General features: G+C 39.2%; 2 protein-coding genes across 2 annotated transcripts in view; one reads left to right on the forward strand and one right to left on the reverse strand.

The window, feature by feature from the left end:
- The window catches only part of RFC4 (replication factor C (activator 1) 4, 37kDa), a 14,136-nt gene extending 2,327 nt beyond the window's left edge, over positions 1-11,809 (forward strand). The window contains exons 3-10 of the mRNA XM_010014236.1: positions 3,715-3,794; positions 4,983-5,102; positions 5,972-6,115; positions 6,392-6,512; positions 6,968-7,093; positions 8,711-8,791; positions 10,564-10,680; positions 11,700-11,809. Coding sequence (XP_010012538.1) covers positions 3,715-3,794; positions 4,983-5,102; positions 5,972-6,115; positions 6,392-6,512; positions 6,968-7,093; positions 8,711-8,791; positions 10,564-10,680; positions 11,700-11,795 — 885 coding nt within the window. The 3' untranslated portion in view covers positions 11,796-11,809. The remainder of the gene's footprint in view (positions 1-3,714; positions 3,795-4,982; positions 5,103-5,971; positions 6,116-6,391; positions 6,513-6,967; positions 7,094-8,710; positions 8,792-10,563; positions 10,681-11,699) is intronic.
- Positions 11,810-12,846: 1,037 nt separating this feature from the next.
- Positions 12,847-18,967, reverse strand: EIF4A2 (eukaryotic translation initiation factor 4A2). The gene is made up of 10 exons (XM_010014237.1): positions 18,922-18,967; positions 18,701-18,833; positions 18,309-18,448; positions 16,946-17,114; positions 16,642-16,751; positions 16,370-16,513; positions 15,835-15,972; positions 15,444-15,533; positions 15,130-15,209; positions 12,847-13,657 (listed from the first exon to the last, which is right to left on the reverse strand). Exons 1-10 carry the CDS (start codon positions 18,943-18,945, stop codon positions 13,513-13,515), a joined length of 1,173 nt encoding a protein of 390 aa, XP_010012539.1. The 5' UTR covers positions 18,946-18,967; the 3' UTR covers positions 12,847-13,512.
- Positions 18,968-19,418: the final 451 nt, after the last annotated feature.

The following is a 19,418-nucleotide window of genomic DNA, read 5'->3' on the forward strand; positions in this document are numbered from 1 at the left end:
TCACCTAGAAGGGTCATTCTTGTGCTCCAAAAGCATTTTCTGTTTTCATGGGCTGCTGATGCCAGTGGAATTGGTTGGTAAGGATGTTCTGAAAATTACATTTGTGATATGGCTGTCTGCTCACAGAGACCTAAAAGAAACAATTTGGACCCGTTAGAGTTTTATGCAAGAAACCTTTCACTTGTAGTGTGCTCTGATGCACTATATGCACAGGTAGTCTTTGGTATTTGAAAATTTTGTCTTAAGACAGTTTGCTCTGTAGTTCTGGTTTTGACTGATATGAGCTTATTTCTATCTAAAAATATTAATTTAATTAGAACTTGCAAAAGCAGAAGTACCTTGAGTGTGGAGAGCCACAATGGAGCTGGTGTGACAGAACTAGGGAAGACTTGTGCAATTTCTTTCTCTAGCTCACGTCCCCGGATTCAATTTATTTTGAGAATGCTGTTGTAATGTGACCATGTCATGTAGCATTGTACCCATAGAAATCTGTGTTTCAATAGCAGTACTATATACTGCTATGTACTATATACCATAAGTATTAGTACAGTTGAGGTAGTTAGCAAGGAACTACCAACAGCTAAGGAAAAGGAGGTGCTGCCACTTACTCTGTCTGGACATATCAGTTGTGGAACATTGCTTAGGTGATGGGTTATGAAGTTCTATTTTGAGCAACAGTTATTTAAAACCTTACAGCTTCTGGATCAGCAGTGTTTCTTAGATTATGAGCCTCGTACACTTGTGTTGACTTTTTGCCTCCTGAGTTGAAAAGCCAAATTATAACTTCTGCTTATGGCTACAGGCTTTGTATTTTGCTACAGCTACCCAAATTCAGCAAGGCATTTGAGAACAAAATCATGCAAGCACTTTAAAATATCTGACACTTAAAATTTGAACAATTCTATTAGTTCTTGAAAGGACTCATTCTGTCAAAAAGGCAAAAGTGTAATTCAAACTCTGACGTGGCTGGTACTTATTTCAGAAGTTCTTACTGAATTTGGAGATCTGTTGAGATCAAAGAAACAGCTGTGACAACACTGTAGGTTTGTGTAATGTGCTTTATTTAAACCTTAGTATTGAAAATGGAAAGCCAGTGCTTTGTTGATTGGCCTCTATTTGTAGGGTGTGGGTTTGGAGCTGCTAATCAAACAGAACTTTTAAGTCCCTGATACATCTTCATTTCTAATGGCAAGCATGTGTCCTGTTAGAAACTGGGGAAACCAGAGTCCAACTGGTTTTGAATTGGAGAAGCTGGTTTCTGTCTTCCAGGACTGTTGATTTGTTGTTGCTTCTTGCAAAGAAACTGAGAAATGTCATAGTATTCTGTAGTTTTCATTTATTTGATTATATCTTAATGACTGAAAAGAGAGTTAGGAGTAGGATTATTGCAGCGATTTTTGTCTTCACTTGTGCTGAAACTTCTAGAAAAGTAATTGGGGTTCACACTATATGCGGTAACTTACCCGTAAGCAGGGTGATGCCTGCAGATTTGCTGCTTACCCCTGTCAAGCATGGAAAAATGGATAACCAGATCAGGTTGCAGTCTGTTTAAAAATACTGCCACCGTTGCATAAAGGAGTAGGCTGTGCTTGATGAAATAGTGTAAATATTGGTGATAACTTCAGTGAGAAACAAGCATAAGTGAGGTTGTAACAAACATTAATGAAGTATGGATTTAATGGAATTAGAAACATTCTTATTAAAACTTGGTAGCTGATAATGCTTGATTTGAGAACTAGAAAATGTGAATTAGCATAGAGCCTTGAAATTATGACTGTCCATGAAAATGCCTACCCTTGCAGTATGCCTACCCTAACATAGTGGTTGGTGAATTTTCAGCTGACATTCATTCCATTTTCCCTGGAAAGATACAGGGGGATATTAATGTTGTGACATCTAATTAAACTTGTAAAAGTGTTTGGTTGCACTAGATACTGTTTACTTTTCAGTAACTAGGGAAACAATCAATGAATGATTGGCAGAGCAGGCAAAACTTGAAATGGATTTGTTTGCTATAAAATGATTAAAGATTGAAAATGTTCTGTTCTTTTACAGTACATACACAGTTGAATCTGTTATCTGTGTCTTACCTTAGTTGTTAAAATGGGATGCTTGTTACCAAACTGGTCTGTCTCTCTTTCATTTTCTGATTGTGGATTGTGTACTCCTGCGTTTCCCTGCTACTTGGATGTGTTTGGTTTTGCTGTTCCCATTCTGTCTACATTGCTTGCTATATTCAGCATAAAATTTTCTAATCTGATTTTAGTTGATCTTTTTTAAAAATAGAACCTTTATTAAGGGCTGGAAGTCAAGTCCGACCGAGAGGTTTGTCTTTTTGCTATTGATCGGGGGGACTCTTAGATTCTTCTTCTAAGAATATAGAACTGGAAGATCCCCCTGTCAAAGGGAGCAGTTTTAAAGTGAAGTTTGATAGTACAGAAAACTGTAGTATAGAAAGCTAGCACTCCTGTGCTAATTAGAAAGCTTCTCGATTTCAGCCAAAATGTAGTCATGGCTAACTTACGCAAATTTAGCTTATTCCAACTTATGTGTTGCTCTGATATATTTATGGAGATCGGTCATATTGCCTCTCAGCTTTTGTTTTGCTGAGCTAAATAAATCACACTCTTTTAAAAAAGTCACTTCTCATAAAATAGACTCTTTACTCCTTTAATCACCTTTCCCAGTTTGGATTCATCATCCTTGACTAAGGATGACATGAAATGTGTATAGCTTTCCTGATTAAGCCTTATTAGCCCTCTCTTAGTATTAATAATTTTGCATCTGCGTTGAAAGTGCACCATGTTACCCAGGCTTACACTGTTCCTCTGACTGACAGACAAAACAAAGTCAACTTTTAGTTTATTCTAGCTGATGAATTCTGGATATCTAGCAGATATTCAGTTATATTCTCAAATTGTGAGATTTTATGCTTTGTGCTGCTAAATGTCATCCTATAATTATTACTGCAGTCTTTGCTGGCTGCTTTGATCTTCCTGTGTCAGTGTATTTCTTTAATGGTTATTAATTAAATTATTTGAAAGATCAGATAACCTAATGTCTTAAAGAAATTAGGTTGAGAACCTGGTCTCCTTTGAAAAATCCTTGGATGGATGTAGAAATATGCCCACACTATGCTGGCAGTCCAGTCAGTCATTGCAAGCATCTCTGTGGTTAGTGTTAGGCTATGTTGCATTGCACTTGCAGCATTCACAAACTACCTTGTATTTATTGTAGTGAAGTTAATGGCAGGACAGAATTCTTGGCATGGCTTGAACCTGTGGGGAGCTGAGAAAGTAAGGGATCGTTAACCTGTGACAGATTTTGTCATACCTGCGCTGCTAGTATTACCCTGACTGTTTCAAGGGCATTCTTAGATAAATTTGCATGTCACTGCAGTCATAACAGTAAGTTCTGTAAGCTTTAATCTCAGACATGAGCTGGAGGGAATATATCAAAATAAAATATAACCCGAAGTATTAATTTCGATATAACACCACATAACAGCTTGTTCATGCTGTGTTAGAAACTGCAACCATTTGTCCTCCTTTCCAGCACTATGTGCAATGACCTAAAAGTGAAAGACTTTATATTATTTACCAGGACAAGTAGATAGTTTCTGTTCTATGAGATGACAGATTTTCGGTAGGTGTTCCTGTTTGTGGTTTGTTTTGTTTATTTGCTTTTCTTTAAAATGATGCCTTGGTGTTTCAGCTTCCCAATCTGTTGTTCTATGGCCCACCTGGAACTGGAAAGACTTCCACTATTTTAGCAGCTGCTAGAGAACTCTATGGGTAAGCTGGAATCAAGTTGCTTTGGTGTAATTGACTATCACATGTCTTCTAATCATGTGATGGAGTGGCCCTGGCCATTGCCTGCTCTTATGTAGCTTCTCGGTCTTTTTCAGGAGTACCTTCACATTGAAATTCAGCTCTAAAATGAGATTTATTTCTCTTCTGTCCTGTCACAAGTCATTGCTTTCTGTTACTAATACAGACTTAAAACATTTCAGACTTAGAGCCATGTAACTGTGTAAGAAAGAGTATGAAAAAAAAATGCCTTGCATATGCCTTACTGAACTTTGTAAAGGGATCCCAATTTTAATGGAACATTCAGTAATCTGATAGCTACACATAGATCTCAAGTACTTCATAAAATGCCTGAAGTGTAGTCTTTTTGTTATGCACCATTGAATTGTGTCTAGAAATAATATTGGGAGTCTAAAATTCAGCATGAGTACATTCGTCAACTCACTTGTAACACTTGGGGGTTTTGAGTAGTGAATTCAGTGACCCAAAAGCAAAAAAAAAAAGAAAGGATGAGAAGGTGATTTGATGTTATGATCAAATCTAATGTTGACTTTAGTACCTCTCCCCACCATCCCCATCATCACCTTTAATTTTTGGCTCATGTCGATTTTTAGAGAGAACCACTTTCAGTTTAATAGTAGGAAGACAGTTCCATGTTTTATGTCTGTTTGAATTCCCAGAACTTAATATCCAGTGGTTTGTTTGTTTTTTAAATCAGAGGTGCTGCTGTATAGTACTGCTGCTAAATACTGCCTGTATTATACTTTCTAGATATTTCTTTCTGGTAGTATTGCAGTGGCAGAGCCCTACCAGTGACTGTATCTGAGCATTTTACTTGTTCTTCCACGTTGCTCAGAACATACAAGTAGAAAGACATATTATACAGTGCTCTGAATTTACGAAGCCAACTTCCTACTTTCTTTGTCCTCGATAACTGATGTAATTTTGCATCTCATTGTTTTCCACAGTCTGGGACACAACTGTAGAAATAGCTAATGGAAATTCAAACCTAACATTTAATGATCTCAATTGTCTTTTAAAAAAGCACGTTATTTAGTAATGCTGGCAAAAATAATACCTGCTGTTCAGAAAGCCCAGACAGGTTATTGAGATACTTTATAATGCATTCTTACAAGACCTAGCAACTAGTATGTTGTAATAAAAATTTTGCAGGCCTGAATTATTCCGGCAAAGAGTCCTTGAGTTAAATGCCTCTGATGAGCGTGGAATCCAAGTAATTCGGGAAAAAGTGAAGGCTTTTGCTCAGCTTACTGCATCTGGAAGCAGTTCAGAGTAAGTGCTTAGGACAAAGCCTGTGATTCTTTTTGTTTATAATTCTAATAGAAATGATGGGTCAGCACTGCCCAGGAATTTGCAACACAGAGTGCTTGGACTAAGCTTTGACTTCATCTAGTTCCATGTTGAGAGTTTGAATACGTGTGAGGAACTTTTATCAGTTCTGTTAGAGTTAGAGGCAGACAGAAAAAAATCCAAAAGATCAAGTCTTCTGGATTTGGTGATAGGTTGTTGCCTTTGTAAATGTAGTCTGACTACCAAAGAAAAGCTTCTTTGGGTAAATTTTGGTGGAAATTGCTTCTCTAGTATATCTAATCTGCATCATTGCTTACGAGATGGGTGCTAGTTTCTAAGATGTTAACAAGGTTCTGGTGTAAGGTAGCGAGAAGCCCTGTGCAGGTGAAGCCTGTGTGGAAAAAACGTATAGTGGAAAGTAGCAGAAAGAGACTGCATGCCAGGGCTGTCTGGCAAAAAATTATCTTATGTACTGAAATTAGTCTGTTTCAGTGTTCTTTGAAGTTCAGGGAATCAGGAAGCCTGGAAAAGAAGAGCTGCATTAGTTGTTAAAAGAAGAAACTTAAAGCAAGAGTACCTATTTCTGAGGACTTCTGGTAGTATTAAAGTGTCAGCCTTTCTATGGGAACTCAGTCCCCCTTTTTATTATAAATATCAGTCCTTTATTTAAAAATAATCAGAAAATATTTAACTGAATATGTTCTGTTTGTCAGGTATAATTAAATAAAATATGACTTGCTATTTGCTGTGGTATGGAGTTTTGGTTGGTTGGTTGGTTTTTGGTTTGTTATGGTTTTTAACTTGGTCTGTACATTGCATGTCTCCTGGATAACAGATTTCTTATTTTTCAGTGGTAAAGTTTGTCCTCCTTTTAAAATTGTAATCCTGGATGAAGCAGACTCAATGACTTCAGCAGCTCAGGCAGCCTTAAGACGCACAATGGAGAAAGAATCTAAAACAACACGTTTCTGCCTTATTTGTAACTACATCAGCAGGTATATGTGGAATTTGTTTCTTATTTGGATTTGTTGCCATTATTCTGTAGTTTCTTCCTGCCCCCTCCTTGCTGAGAGGTTGATACATAGTTTTCAGTTAGTTAGAGGTATAGCTATGTGAATACAAGACTGAAGACAATGTTTAGGTTTCAACTTCTATTTTTCACAATGTTGTGGGTTTAAAGTTATTTTGCCTTTTTCTGCCTTGATAGCTTTATCTGTATGAACTTCACCCATGCATTCATTTACTGAACACTTAACCTTCCTTTCTTTCAGAATAATTGAACCTTTAACATCTCGATGCTCCAAATTCCGCTTCAAGCCTTTGTCAGACAAAATCCAGCAGCAGAGGCTGTTGAATGTTTCGGAGAAGGAACAAGTGAAAATCAGTAATGAGGTAACTTCATGGTTGCCATGTAATTTTATTGCTTAATACAGTGCATAATTGCATTGCAGGGAAAGGGGCTAAGTCAGCATAATTTTTCCAGACTGCTCAATTGTATTTAGAGAAAATATATAACCTCATTTAAATGTTATTCTCATTCTTCAGATGGGTTGAATTTTAAGTCTTCCTAAAATCAGAGAAATGTCCACCACAGAAAACTGAAGCAAAACTATAGGGCTTTTTGTTCTGTGCTGAGTATACTTGCATTAAACTGTGCTTCATTATGAAATTGCCAGCACACATTTATAAAAGTAGAGAGGTTGCTTTGTAACTTTTGTGTTGTGCCTGACTGTGACCATCTGCTCTAGACACTACTTGATGTTTTAAGATCAGTGTTCTGAGAAAGCTTACTGTTTTTTAATTAACAGCGAACATGTAACTTGGCATTTTCTGACATTACTTTCCAGGCAGTGTCATACCTTGTTAAAGTGTCAGAAGGGGACTTAAGAAAAGCAATTACTTTTCTTCAAAGTGCTACTCGCCTAATGGGTGGGAAAGAGATCACAGAGAAGATAGTCACTGAAATTGCTGGGGTAAGCCATACTTTATGGTTTCTCCTGTTACTAATCTGAAAAGCATTTGTGTAGTAAATCTGCTCACTACCTGTATCTACTTTTGCTCAAAGTTTGACTAAAAAATTGGTTTATACTCATTCATATTGCAGTATGGTGCCAATACACACTACCAGAATTTTAAAGATTGCCTGTTTCTGTACACTTATTACATATCAAGTTTCTAGCAACTTATTCTGTAAGTCATGGAAATCTGTAAAATAGTCTTATAATTGAAACTGAAATATTCTGCCCATGAATGCAAAATGTATTGCCTCTTGTGGGACAGTAGACTAGAGTGTCTTTTTGACACTTTTATGTATGTGTATATTTATATGTATGTGGGTGTATATAAGTATAGATCATTGCAAAATATGGCTTAGAAACACCACAGGGGAATAGCTTTCAGTAGCAGCTCATTTTCACCTAACGTTCGCAGTGGTAGTGCCTCTCCAAGGATCTTGGTTTTTAACAAAACAGCAGCAATTTCTTCTAGAATGACATAGATAATACTGACAGGAACAAGAGAAACCTGAGAGGAAATTTAAATAAGACTTTTGTGAAGGTGTTCCTATAGCAACGAAACTATTATCCCCTAAAGCAAGAAAGTGAGATCAGGAGTTGAGGAGCTGAAAAATAAATGGGCTTTAATGATGGACACACTTCCCTTGAAGTTGCTGCCATTGTAGCTAATTGTGGGCATTGTGAGGTTCTCACTTTGATGGAACCAGAGGCTATTGCTACTGTGCATGTTTTACAGAACAGTTTTAAACAACTTGCTCAGTGAACTTCTCGTTCAGTTTTGTGTATCTGGCTGTAGAAAAGAGCTGGATTTCACTTACAGGTATCTGTAAATCACAATTTCTGAGAAACCTGGCAGAAATTGACTGTAATGATAGGAAAGAAAAGCATGAAATTCCATTATTGAATAGTGCTTGTATAAACCAAAGGAACCCAACTTTACATCTTCATAAAGACTTCAAGTTCTTGGTTGTACATAACTTCTGTGACCCTGGAGTGAATTTAGTCCAAAAGATAAAAGTAAAGAAGCTTTGAAACTGAACAGTCCAGGTAGTCAACTGACAGGGATGACAATGACTACAGGGGTGAATGTGGGCAGTGCTTCCCTGCTCAGAGCTAAATAATGACATGTGTTAAGTTTTGTTCTTCTGATTTATTGTCTGATCGTGTTGCATTGGGCTTTTTTAGTATGTCCCTGGTGTGTCACTGGAGAGAAAAATGACTTGCTGTTTCACTTAAGTGTAGAATGGTACTGAAAACACTGGCTGATCTAATTGTTGAAGTAGGCCCTCCACTTAGTGTCCTGAGTAAGTGTGTTTATGAAGATGACTTTGACAATTCACTATCACTCTATAGTTTTTATTTTAATATCACTACTATAGGACAAACATTACAGCCTAGCTCTGACTCTTAGAATTTAGTTCTAGTTATAGACTTGCGTGAAAGTGGTTGGGTGTGTAGAGGAATGAGATGCTAAAATGGCCTCCTTCATAAGCAGTTTGTATCTGTTACTGTAGGCATCAACTTCAATTTTAAGTTTACGAAGTTGAAATTAAGAAATGTAACTTCTTGTTACAGGTCATCCCTAGAGAAAAAATTGATGAACTGCTGTCTGTCTGCTGGAGTGGTTCATTTGAGAAACTGGAAACACTGGCAAAGGTAGAGTCCTCTTGGTGCTCTAGCCTGAATGTTTTTGTAGGTCACTGCCCTTTCAATCCTTTGTTGTTGGGCCCAGCTGAAGAATGTTTGGCCTTAGGTCAGTTAGGGTGCACATTTTGGGAAGCATGTCTTTTACTAGTTAGTACCCTGATCTTTCCCTTCTGAGCTGTCAAAAGAGCTGTCAAAGCTGCAAAGAAGATTCCATACCAACGTGACCGGCTTTCTCCTGAGTTAAACTGATGACATGTGGAGCTGTTAGCCTGAATTTGGCAGAGTAGGAATTCCTAGCAAAACACTTGGCTCAGGCCTTTAGAACTGTCTTCAGTGAACTGGACTAGTCTCTGGACTAGTACCTTCCTTCATTACATTGAAGCTGCATTAGATGAGAAGTATCTGAATAAAGCTGTAGCAAGTCTTCAGTTTTAACATATTTCATGTTAATCTTACAGTATAGTAGTGATTATGTTTGTTTTATGAACTGCAGTGTCTTAAAATAGATCTTGTTGGAGATGGCACAAGCTAAGGGTTCATAAAGGTAGGTTTATTTTCTTCAATATAGAAGAGATTCTTACTCCCTCTGAAGAATGGGCAATTCCTCATCGCATGAGTTTAAAGGAAGCTCAGTCAGTCTTGAACTGGATTTTAAATCAAGGAGTTGTCCCTTACAGAGGGGAGCAAGCCATAGTATGTTTTCCCTTCCAGTGAACTGTTCCATGCCTGTATAAAAAAAGCTGGTATTGGTCAGCCTCCTGCTTTTTCCTTGGCTGAGCCTCAGTAGTTTTGGCAGGGCCTCTGGTTTTGAGTCCGGAAACCTGTAGAAGATGTTAGAATGGTTTGTGCAGATGTCACTGCTTTCCACTTTCATGTTTACTTACCATGATGTCTGAAAATGTGTTGCTTTTAAGAGGTGTTGATACGGAGTTTCTAAATCCTTAATGCTGGTATAGTCTTTCATCAAACCACAATCAAATCTAATGTGTAGTTTGGAACTGCTCTCCAGTTCCTTAAGCAGGTACTTGATGGTAGGGTTTTGCTTCAAGTATTAGTGCTTGATATGCATTTGACACAACTTGAATGCATACTTCTGTAGAGCACAGATACATATTTTGCTGTACAGAAAAATAAGGTTGCACCAAATCTTCTTCTAATTTCATAAACTTCTCTCTGCATAAATGGCTTCATGGACTACTGTTCTCAGTATTTGCTGGTTTTGTAACTGGGCACTACTCATTTAAAAAAAAAAAAAAAAGTGATCATTAATTGCCAGGGGTTTTATTTATTAAAAAAGTTTGGCCTTAAGATCTCTGTGTGCCTGAGGCTGGCAACTGCCAGATGAAGAAAATAACTCAAAGTAGGTGGCACTTTAAAATGCGAAGGCTGTGAAACTGCCACATGATGCTGTGGATGCTAAGATTTCCTAATTTTAGATTAAGATTGGACAGGTTCATTGAAGGTTTTTAAATGCTTAAAATGTCTCTAGCTCACAAAATCCACAAGATGTAGATTGTCAGAAGCTGGAAGAATATTTGGGGAAAATTATTGCTACATGCCTGCCAGTCTCTTGCAATCTCCCCTAGGCACTCACTTTGGGTTGCTGTCAGGTGGGATGCTGGACTGTATACAAACCTACCAGCTTGTCCTCTAAGGTGTAAAAGCTCCATAATAAATTTCAGTCCAGTCTTTCAGTTCGGACAGAATTTTTTAGATTGGTTTTCCAGTTTGTTGTGTTTCTGCTGCTGAATTGTTTCCATGTTCCTCTCTGCCTGACACAGAATCTCATAAATGAAGGGTATGCTGTTGCTCAGCTTGTAAACCAGCTGCATGATGCTGTTGTTGAGAGTGAAAATTACAGTGACAAGCAGAAATCTGTCATAGTCGAGAAACTTGGGGTAAGTCTGTAGCTTGAGTTAAAATCAAAACACAACATTAATCTCCACTAATTCTTGTTTAGACACTCTCTCCCAAAATGCTGCTTTATTTTGATCTTTAGTTCTGAATGTTTCTTGGTGGAACCTAGGTTTTTGTCCTGAGAAATTTAATGAGAAAGAATTGAAATCCAGCTAAAAAGTGAATTATTAGCCATGTTATATTGTTCTGATGGGACTCAAGAAGGAGATCTGTAGGTTTGGGGTTTGGTTCTTTTGGGGTGAAGTGGTGGTTTGTGGTTTTAGGGTTTGGCTTGTTTTTTAGTAAAAGGTGGGAGGAGAAATTAAGATGAGATTACAGGATCATTAGGGTTGGAAGAGACCTCTGGCTATCATCTAGTGCAACCCTGCTGCCAAGGCAGGGCCACCTAGAGCAGGTTACACAGAAACACATCCAGGTGGATTTTGAATGTCTCCACAGAGGGACACTGGCCTGGGCAGCCTGTTCCAGTGCTCTGCCATCATTAGTGTAAGTAAGTAAGTTCTTCCTCTTGTCAAGGTTAAACTTCTTGTGTTTTAGTTTATGGCCATTGCTCCTCATCCTGTCACTGGGCACCAGCGACTAAGTCAGCACCAAAAAAAAAATAAATCATCAGCTGCAAAATGCAAGTTTTTGTTCTGGTGTGTAAAACATGCCATTTCCAATGAGCTCATTAACTTGCTAAATTTTGACCAAGAAGAAAAGACAGCTGGGGTGGAGATTTGGCTAAAATCACTGAAGAAGGGTGGATAGTGTTGCTCCTAGCAGTTAGTTGCAGAGCAAATGGTGCATCCCCTCCTGCAAGTTGTCATGGCTTGGCCTCCCTGAGAAGATGGAGGTCGTTTGTCCCAGGTTCGTGTGATGGCTGTGTGATGTGTGACCGCCAGAGGTGTCATTGCCTATTAACAGTTGGTGAATATCATCTTGGTGTTCCCCACTGTAACCAGACAACTGTCTCGAGCACCACCATTTTAAGAGGCTTTCACCTCTTTTTTTGTTGCAGGAAGTAGACAAATGCTTGGTGGATGGTGCTGATGAATACTTGCAGCTGGTGAGTCTCTGTGCTGTGGTGATGCAGCAGCTAACACAGAACTCTTAATGACTCCTGCAGCATGGAGCAGCTTTTTGTTTCACAGGTGACTAAGGGTCTGAAAAGCAGAGGCCTGTGTGCTTTTGTACTGGGTTGGGGGGTTTTTTTGCAATAAAAGGGCTGCTCAGCAGCTGGAAAAGCTTCTGCTAAAATAAAGCATTTGTTTTTTTCACACTTAAGATTGAAAGCGCTCTGGCTGCTGAGGGGCCAGAGGCACTCCTGCTTTGCATTTTGTTGTTGTAGACTTATAGCTGGAAAGGTAAATGCATCAGAAAATGAGCATATACATACTGAAGTCATCATCAGCTGAAAGCAGAGAAAAAAAGGGAGTTGTTCCTCTAGCTCACATTGGTTGGTTATTGAAGTATTGATGTGGCAAAACAAACACATTCACAGAACATGAGGCCTTGGGCTGAGCATGGCCCATACTGCTTCCATCTTCTATCTGCTGCTTCAGCATTAAAATGCTGCAAAAATCACTATTAATTGTATTACACTTTTAAGTTCACTCAAGCTTTCAAAGAAAAAGCATGGGGTTAAGGGTAGTTCATATGCTAAAGAAGTTTCTCATTCTGTAGCATCTCTTTCTGTCCTTGCTCGCAAAATCAGTTTTAACTCTGTTGCCTGGCTACAGGGTGTGGGGATAGTTGAGATCCTCTAGCTCAGTTCCTCTCATGGATGCTGCTTTGAGCATCTACTGCATGTGGTTCCCTTGGTAGCAGAGCTCCTTGGCCTGGTAGTGCATACTGATGATGCAGGCAGTATGGCTTTTTTAATCAGTATGAATTACTAAGCCAGCCCTTTCCTACACTGATAGGTGTTTCAGTGTTATGGATGCATGTCCGTCACCATGAGCTGTGTCACACAGTAATAACCTCTCGCACTTCAAGATGACTATCTTGTACTGCAGAAACAGCCCCTGACAAAAGGCTGACAGTGCAGAGCCAGGCCTGCTCAACACCAGAGCAGCAGCTGCCAATTCTGCCTTCCTGGTCAGACACAGCCATAGCACCTCCCCATGAGAGACGCCGCCCTCTAACCAAGAACCAACTATTTACAATTTAAGTGAATATAGAAGTATTTTATTGAACATTCAAACTTCATTAAGACATGTGCAATATGGCAAATTTTACTGGGTTTAACCCTAACTAAGACAATAGTATGATTGCTTGCTTGCTGGGGCTTAGCAACAGGGTCCAAATCACACTTACCACTAATTAAATACTTTATTGAATAAATACATATGAAACAAAAATGCATTTTAATGCTCTTATAAAAGTTTAGAGATTTTGAAAGGCCTTTCCAATTCAATCTGAAGTGTAAGTACATACAATAAAGGAAGGTAGGCTAGTTTAACATAATTGGCTGACTTTATACAGCACTTATATCTTTTAGTCCATAAGTAAATTATTAAATGATAAAGAACATCTAATACAACCACTTCTATGGAACTAGGAAATAAATTTCTAATAAAGAAAAAATTTACAGACCCCATGACTTTCCACCCAACCCCAACAGTCTAACCCTAAAGTGGATAAAGCCAACGGCTTTCCCCACAAGAGCTCACGACAAAAAGTCGCTTCTCTTATCAAAAATCTGTATTTCTGATCCGTAATGAGCATTGAGACAAGATTCAATATATCCCCAAAGAAAGAAGCACAATGCACGTTGTGAATCGCCTATTCAGCAACAGCGAGCACTGCATCAAACCACCTCATCCCAGGGATTAAATGAGATCAGCCACATTCATCGGCATCTCCTCCACTGTAGTATTGTAGAAAGTCTCAATGTCTCTCAGGATCCTCTTGTCCTCTTCAGTGACAAAATTTATAGCCACACCTTTTCTGCCAAAACGACCACCACGGCCAATTCTGCACAAAAAGAAAAGACATTTACACAGATATTAGCTAATCCACTGCAAACGTTTGCAAGATCCACTCATTAACTGCTGCTGCTCTGGTATCTGCCACTGGCCAGGTTATGGCTGTATTTACAGGACCAGCTGCTACAGAAGTCCTATCTCGTCAGGAAAAACCAGCAGTTAGTGCCAGCAATACAAAAGGAGTGTCCATCCTATGGAGAGCAGCAGAGCAGACAAGGTTAATCATTTGCCTGCAAAGCAAGATCTTAATGGTTGGTATTATGGGATCAAAGCCTGACTGCACCTCCCTCCACTCTCTTCAGCCAACACATCTGTACCCATACCTCTCTCCAAAGAAGCTATTGTTCAAAAACCAGACTGTTCCCATGTTTATCCAATTACCGCCAATAACAAAGACAGCACACTCAACTGGGAATTTTAATTAAACATTAACTGTTTCCAGTAGGAAAACTTAGGGTTTGTGCGTTTGGTTTAATAAAAATTCCACCTCAACATTGTGTAAGCCCAAGTTGGCCCCTAACATGTCACCACACACAGTTCAGTTACACCCACTATCAGTTCTACCTTCCTGCAGACTGCACGATAGAGCTAAATACGCAAAACTGGCTCACAAAGCTTAGTGAATAATCATGACAAAAAAAAGAAAGAAATACCAACTCGCTCTTTATTCAAACTGTGCCGATTACGAATCCACGTCCTAAATTACGCCAACGCCGTTTCTGAGCACCATCTTGTGTCATCAACTGCTATCAACGCCTGTATTTTTTTACATCAAGTAACAGAGTACAGTTTACTTAATTTAGGGACAGTCACTAAGAAGCAGTTAACTAACTAAACCTAGACCAGCAAAACTCAGATTGCTACCAGATGACACACACTGCAGAGGAAAGAATCAGACTGTATAAGAGAAGCCACCAAGAGCACACAAGGCACTAGAAGCATGAACACAGCTGGGCCTCCAGAAGTAGAGGCAGTTCTTTAACAACTAGTTTGCTAATAGTACTAAGGTTTGGTAACTGAGCAACAGCAGCAACTGAAGATTAGCTAGGACCTGTACACATGGAGCTACACTGCTGTCAAGATGCTATGTCAGTAAGCGGGCGTTGTAATCCTACTCAATGACCTATCTGCCAAAGGTAGTTCAGTAGCTGGCAATCTCCTCAGATCTCAGCTATCACCAAATGAATCAAGTATCTAAGTCTTCCGAATGCTTTGCTTTATTGTCCAAAAGTTCTGCTCCTTCCTCTGCTCAGAATCATAGCTGCGCAAGTCAGAGCTTTTTAAAGCCAAAGCACTACTGGTGTTATTTCCTGTTAGCTTTTTAGCAGTTACTGTACAAATGGATGCATGGCACCTCCTGTTACTGGCAAAGAATAAAGATAGGAACAGGGGAGATTTGGTGCAGATTTCTGCAGAGAACATGACACTCAGCATTGCACACCAAGTATAGAACCAACTAACCTGTGAATGTAGTTTTCACGATTGGTCGGCAGGTCATAATTTATAACCAGTGACACTTGCTGCACATCAATGCCACGAGCCTGAAAAGCAATACAGAGTCAATCACCCAATTCACAGCCTATATAGGTTGTTTATCCCATGCTTTTGTTGACCACATGGTTAGTGATGAACTACAACTGTGTAGTCCATAGTGGAGCGTAGTCTTTACTCTTCCAAGAAGCTCCAAGTAGTTCAGGCTACAAGAACCTTCACTGAATTATGAAGCTTTTGGCACCAGCTTTAAACAAATGTCTTGAGTGGAAGAGAACACTCACCAGCAAGTCAGTGGTGATCAGGACACGGCTGGATCCTGATCTGAACTCTCTCATGATAACATCCCGCTCCTTCTGGTCCATGTCACCATGCTGCAGAATTAAAAAAAAAAAAAAAAAAAAAAAAATTGTAAATACTACGGAGTTCCAATACCCCAGACTGGGACAGCCTTTAAAAATCAAAGTGATGTATGAAACCAAGCGTCCCTACCTGCTGTGGGAACAAAGCAGGTAGGGATAGAAGGAAACATTTTTCTTTAAGCAGGGGGAACGATAATACAGCACTGCACAGCTATATCATAACTTTCCTGCTTTTCATTCACATTCAGCTCATGATTTGTTTTTCAGTTTGTACACAACATTTCCTAAGTTACACGGAAGCATCAATCCTTACCAGAGCTGAGACTGTGAAGTCCCGGGCATGCATTTTCTCAGTAAGCCAGTCTACTTTTCTCCTTGTATTCAGAAAAATAACAGCCTGTGTAATGGTCAGCGTCTCATACAAATCACAGAGAGTATCGAGCTTCCACTCCTGAACAGAACAGAGAAGGTCAGGAACTGCACTGTGCCACTGGCAGTTCAGGCATAAGAATCCCAGATAAAAATCGAAAGCAACAACCAATTAGGCATGCCCTAATGCAGAGTTATATTCCATATAAGCTGAAAAGTTAGAACAAGACACTCATCAAAACTCCTGCATTAACTGTTGCACCAAATCTTAAGACACAGGACACTGGACATTAAGAAAGAGGTCCACCCTAGTCATTTGTGATCCAGTGCATAGTTTTTCTTCTTCTTGCATGTACTCTACTAGCATTACTACAGAAACCAAAGCTCAGCCTTGGTTTCTGTAATTTTAGCACAGTGCTTTAACAAGAAGGTGAGAGAACTTAACTCTTCCATGCAGAGCAAGTAAAACTGATACCAACCTCTCTTTCAACATTAATGTAGAATTGCTTGATACCCTCCAGAGTCAATTCTTCCTTCTTCACCAAAATACGTATGGGATCTCTCATAAACTTTTTGGTCACTTCCAACACATCCATTGGCATTGTAGCTGACAGCAACACAACCTAAAATGTATAACTTTATGTTAGTGTGTACTTAAGGACAACAGTTTTGATTTAAGACAGTTCTGCAATTTTCAGCTACACTTTAACTAAATCTGCATCTATCAATGTAACCACATAGGTTTTTTTACCTGGATGTTTGTGCTTAATTTTTGGAAGATCTCATAAATTTGATCCTTAAATCCACGGCTCAACATTTCATCAGCTTCATCCAGAACAAACATTTTGATCCATTTAGGTGCTAGTAAAGAAAAAAAAACAAGAGTATCTCCTTAAGCTTCAGAAAGATACTACTTTTATTAATGCCACTCTCCTTTAGAACTAAACTTTCCAGTACAACTCTATAATGACATTGAATATATTACTTAACCTCCTACTGGGTGCGAAATTCATACAGAAATTTAGGATCAAGAGCAAGATTAAATTCATACTTACAAAGGTAGCGTCTGTTTAACATATCAAACACACGCCCTGGAGTTCCGACCACAATGTGTGGAGCCTCAGCCTGAAGCTTTTGCATTTCATTGCGGACATTTGTACCACCAATACAAGCATGGCATGTTGCTCCCATGTAGTCACCAAGAGCCAGAATTACCTTTTGAATCTAAAAATAAACCCTTTCTGTTAGTAGCAGTTCCTAGTACATTGAAGATTAAGCCCTGTTATCATTGGTGCTTTTGGACTTTGGAAGTCAAGAGAGCAAACAAGGACAATGTGTCTATTATGGTCAGAACAGGGAGCTGCTAATAATGATTTTGCCCAACTGCCTATTACTGAAGTTGTTCACTAGAAAACTTAAGGCAGAGATATATTTAAATTTTTATCCTCACTAGTTGCACTAGCTGAAGTGACTATAACGCATCCGTTGGCAACAGTTAAAAAGCAGGGTCTCCACAACTGTTTCAAATGAAGTTTTCAACTGCTAAGGTCTGCATATTAAGCACTTACAGAAAGATCAGGAAAGATGTTACATGCCAGGCTTTGAGCATGTCTAACCTCACCCATGTCTTCAGAGTAGAACTACGGCTGAACATTCTGATCACAGGTTCTTGTTCTACGTATCTGCCTTATTAAAAAAAGTACAGAAGTCTTTCCTGTCTGATTTACTGTGTTTAGCTTTACCTTCAAGAATCTTCACAACAGCACTGGCATTTCAGTATTTTCTAGTTGAAGATGACAGGAAGTTGTATATAATCTAATTTCTATTCTATCTTGAGCTCTGTTTCGCGTTTCATCTTAAGGCCCCACACTACTGGTATGTATTAATCCTAAAATTTAAGCATCCTGAAGCTTTGTTAAACATTTCCACTTAACAAAACAGAATACCACGTCTTTAAGGTGAAACAGACATGCAATAACATTCAGTCAGGAAAACAACACAAAAATACAGAAACAATTAAGTGACCACACACACACACTGCAGTTTTCATGTTGCACAACTGCATGCAAATCCAGTAACTTCAAAACAGTATGCTTTGTTTCCACTCAGAACACCAATAAAAAGTTTTGTATTTTTTCTGCTGAAGGTGCGCCCTCAGAAGTATACACAGTACCGCAGCTGGCTCCTGCATCCCTGCCCCAGCACACCCTCCACATGCACCAACTCACTTTTTGAGCAGGCAGAGAACTTGTGGGACAAAGGCCAGTTTATGTCCCCCATTACTCAACACAAAAAAGGGTTCTGAATGGGTATTATTTACAGCCCCTTAAGTAGTCCATTTGTCTCACAGTTGTGAAACCTGAAACTTATGCAACACACAACCAGCTTTTTTTTTCTTTTAAACTACACTATCAATACCTGTTGAGCCAGTTCTCTGGTAGGGGCCAATACTAGTGCTTGGGTCTCCTTGAGATCAATCTCCAACTGCTGCAGGATGGAAATAGCAAATGTGGCTGTCTTGCCAGTACCTGACTGAGCTTGAGCAATCACATCATACCCTAAAAAAAGTAGGATACACATTTACTGCTCCCACACAGGTCATTCATGTTTTCCATTTTATTTCCTTTGAAATAAGTGATCAGTATTAACAGTTCTCTACATTTCAGGTCAGTCCCGAAAGATGGTGTACCATCATATCACTTTTTCAGTAAGGATTAAAAATAGGTATTGCACAATAATTAACCCATGTATATATTTTATAACACTTTTCCAATTATAGAATGTTGGTAATAAATGAATCACCCACATACCTTTGATGCATGGAATAATAGCTCTCTGCTGAATAGCTGATGGCTTCTCAAAACCATAAGCATAAATGCCCCTTAAAAGGGATTCTTTTAAATTCATATCATCAAAATTGTCAACAATCTCATTCCAATTGCTCTGTAATAAAAAAAATAGAAAACATTAAATCTTAAACACTCACCTCTGTCAGGATTATAAACTTTCAAGTCAGTTCTCGTGTGCTCACCTCAATGACACCATCGGGGTCCATTCCCTCTGGGCCGCCATGGTCTCTGTCACCAAACAGAACAAGCTGTTAATACAGCAGCAACTAACACACAGAAGCAAGTCGACACCTTGGCTGCCAAAAGCCGTATCTGCAACCCGTGACAGACTATTCTAGCAGGTGCTCTGATATTTTGCCAGTGGCTAAACTCTTACCCTCTCCCCACTAGCTCGGGTGCCACTAACCCAAATCCTCAGCTCTCAACGTGGCAGAAGCTTCCACGCGACAGCAAGGCTCATGGCAAAATTGAGACTGAAGAAAAACCTACTAGAAAAATATGGCCCAACTCCAGGTTAACAGCCTTGACATAAAATAAAAAAACAACCAACCCTAACAGCTAGCCGGCAAGACAACAACCGCATACCCCAGTGTACAGCGCCCCCCTCACGAAGGCATCCTTTTAGGCGGGGCTGCTGTGCACGCTGGGCCCGCAGCTGCGGGCAGGGAGCGGGGCAATG

Source organism: Nestor notabilis, unplaced genomic scaffold (assembly GCF_000696875.1).
Source record: "Nestor notabilis isolate BGI_N333 unplaced genomic scaffold, ASM69687v1 scaffold8745, whole genome shotgun sequence".
NCBI lineage: Eukaryota > Metazoa > Chordata > Aves > Psittaciformes > Psittacidae > Nestor > Nestor notabilis.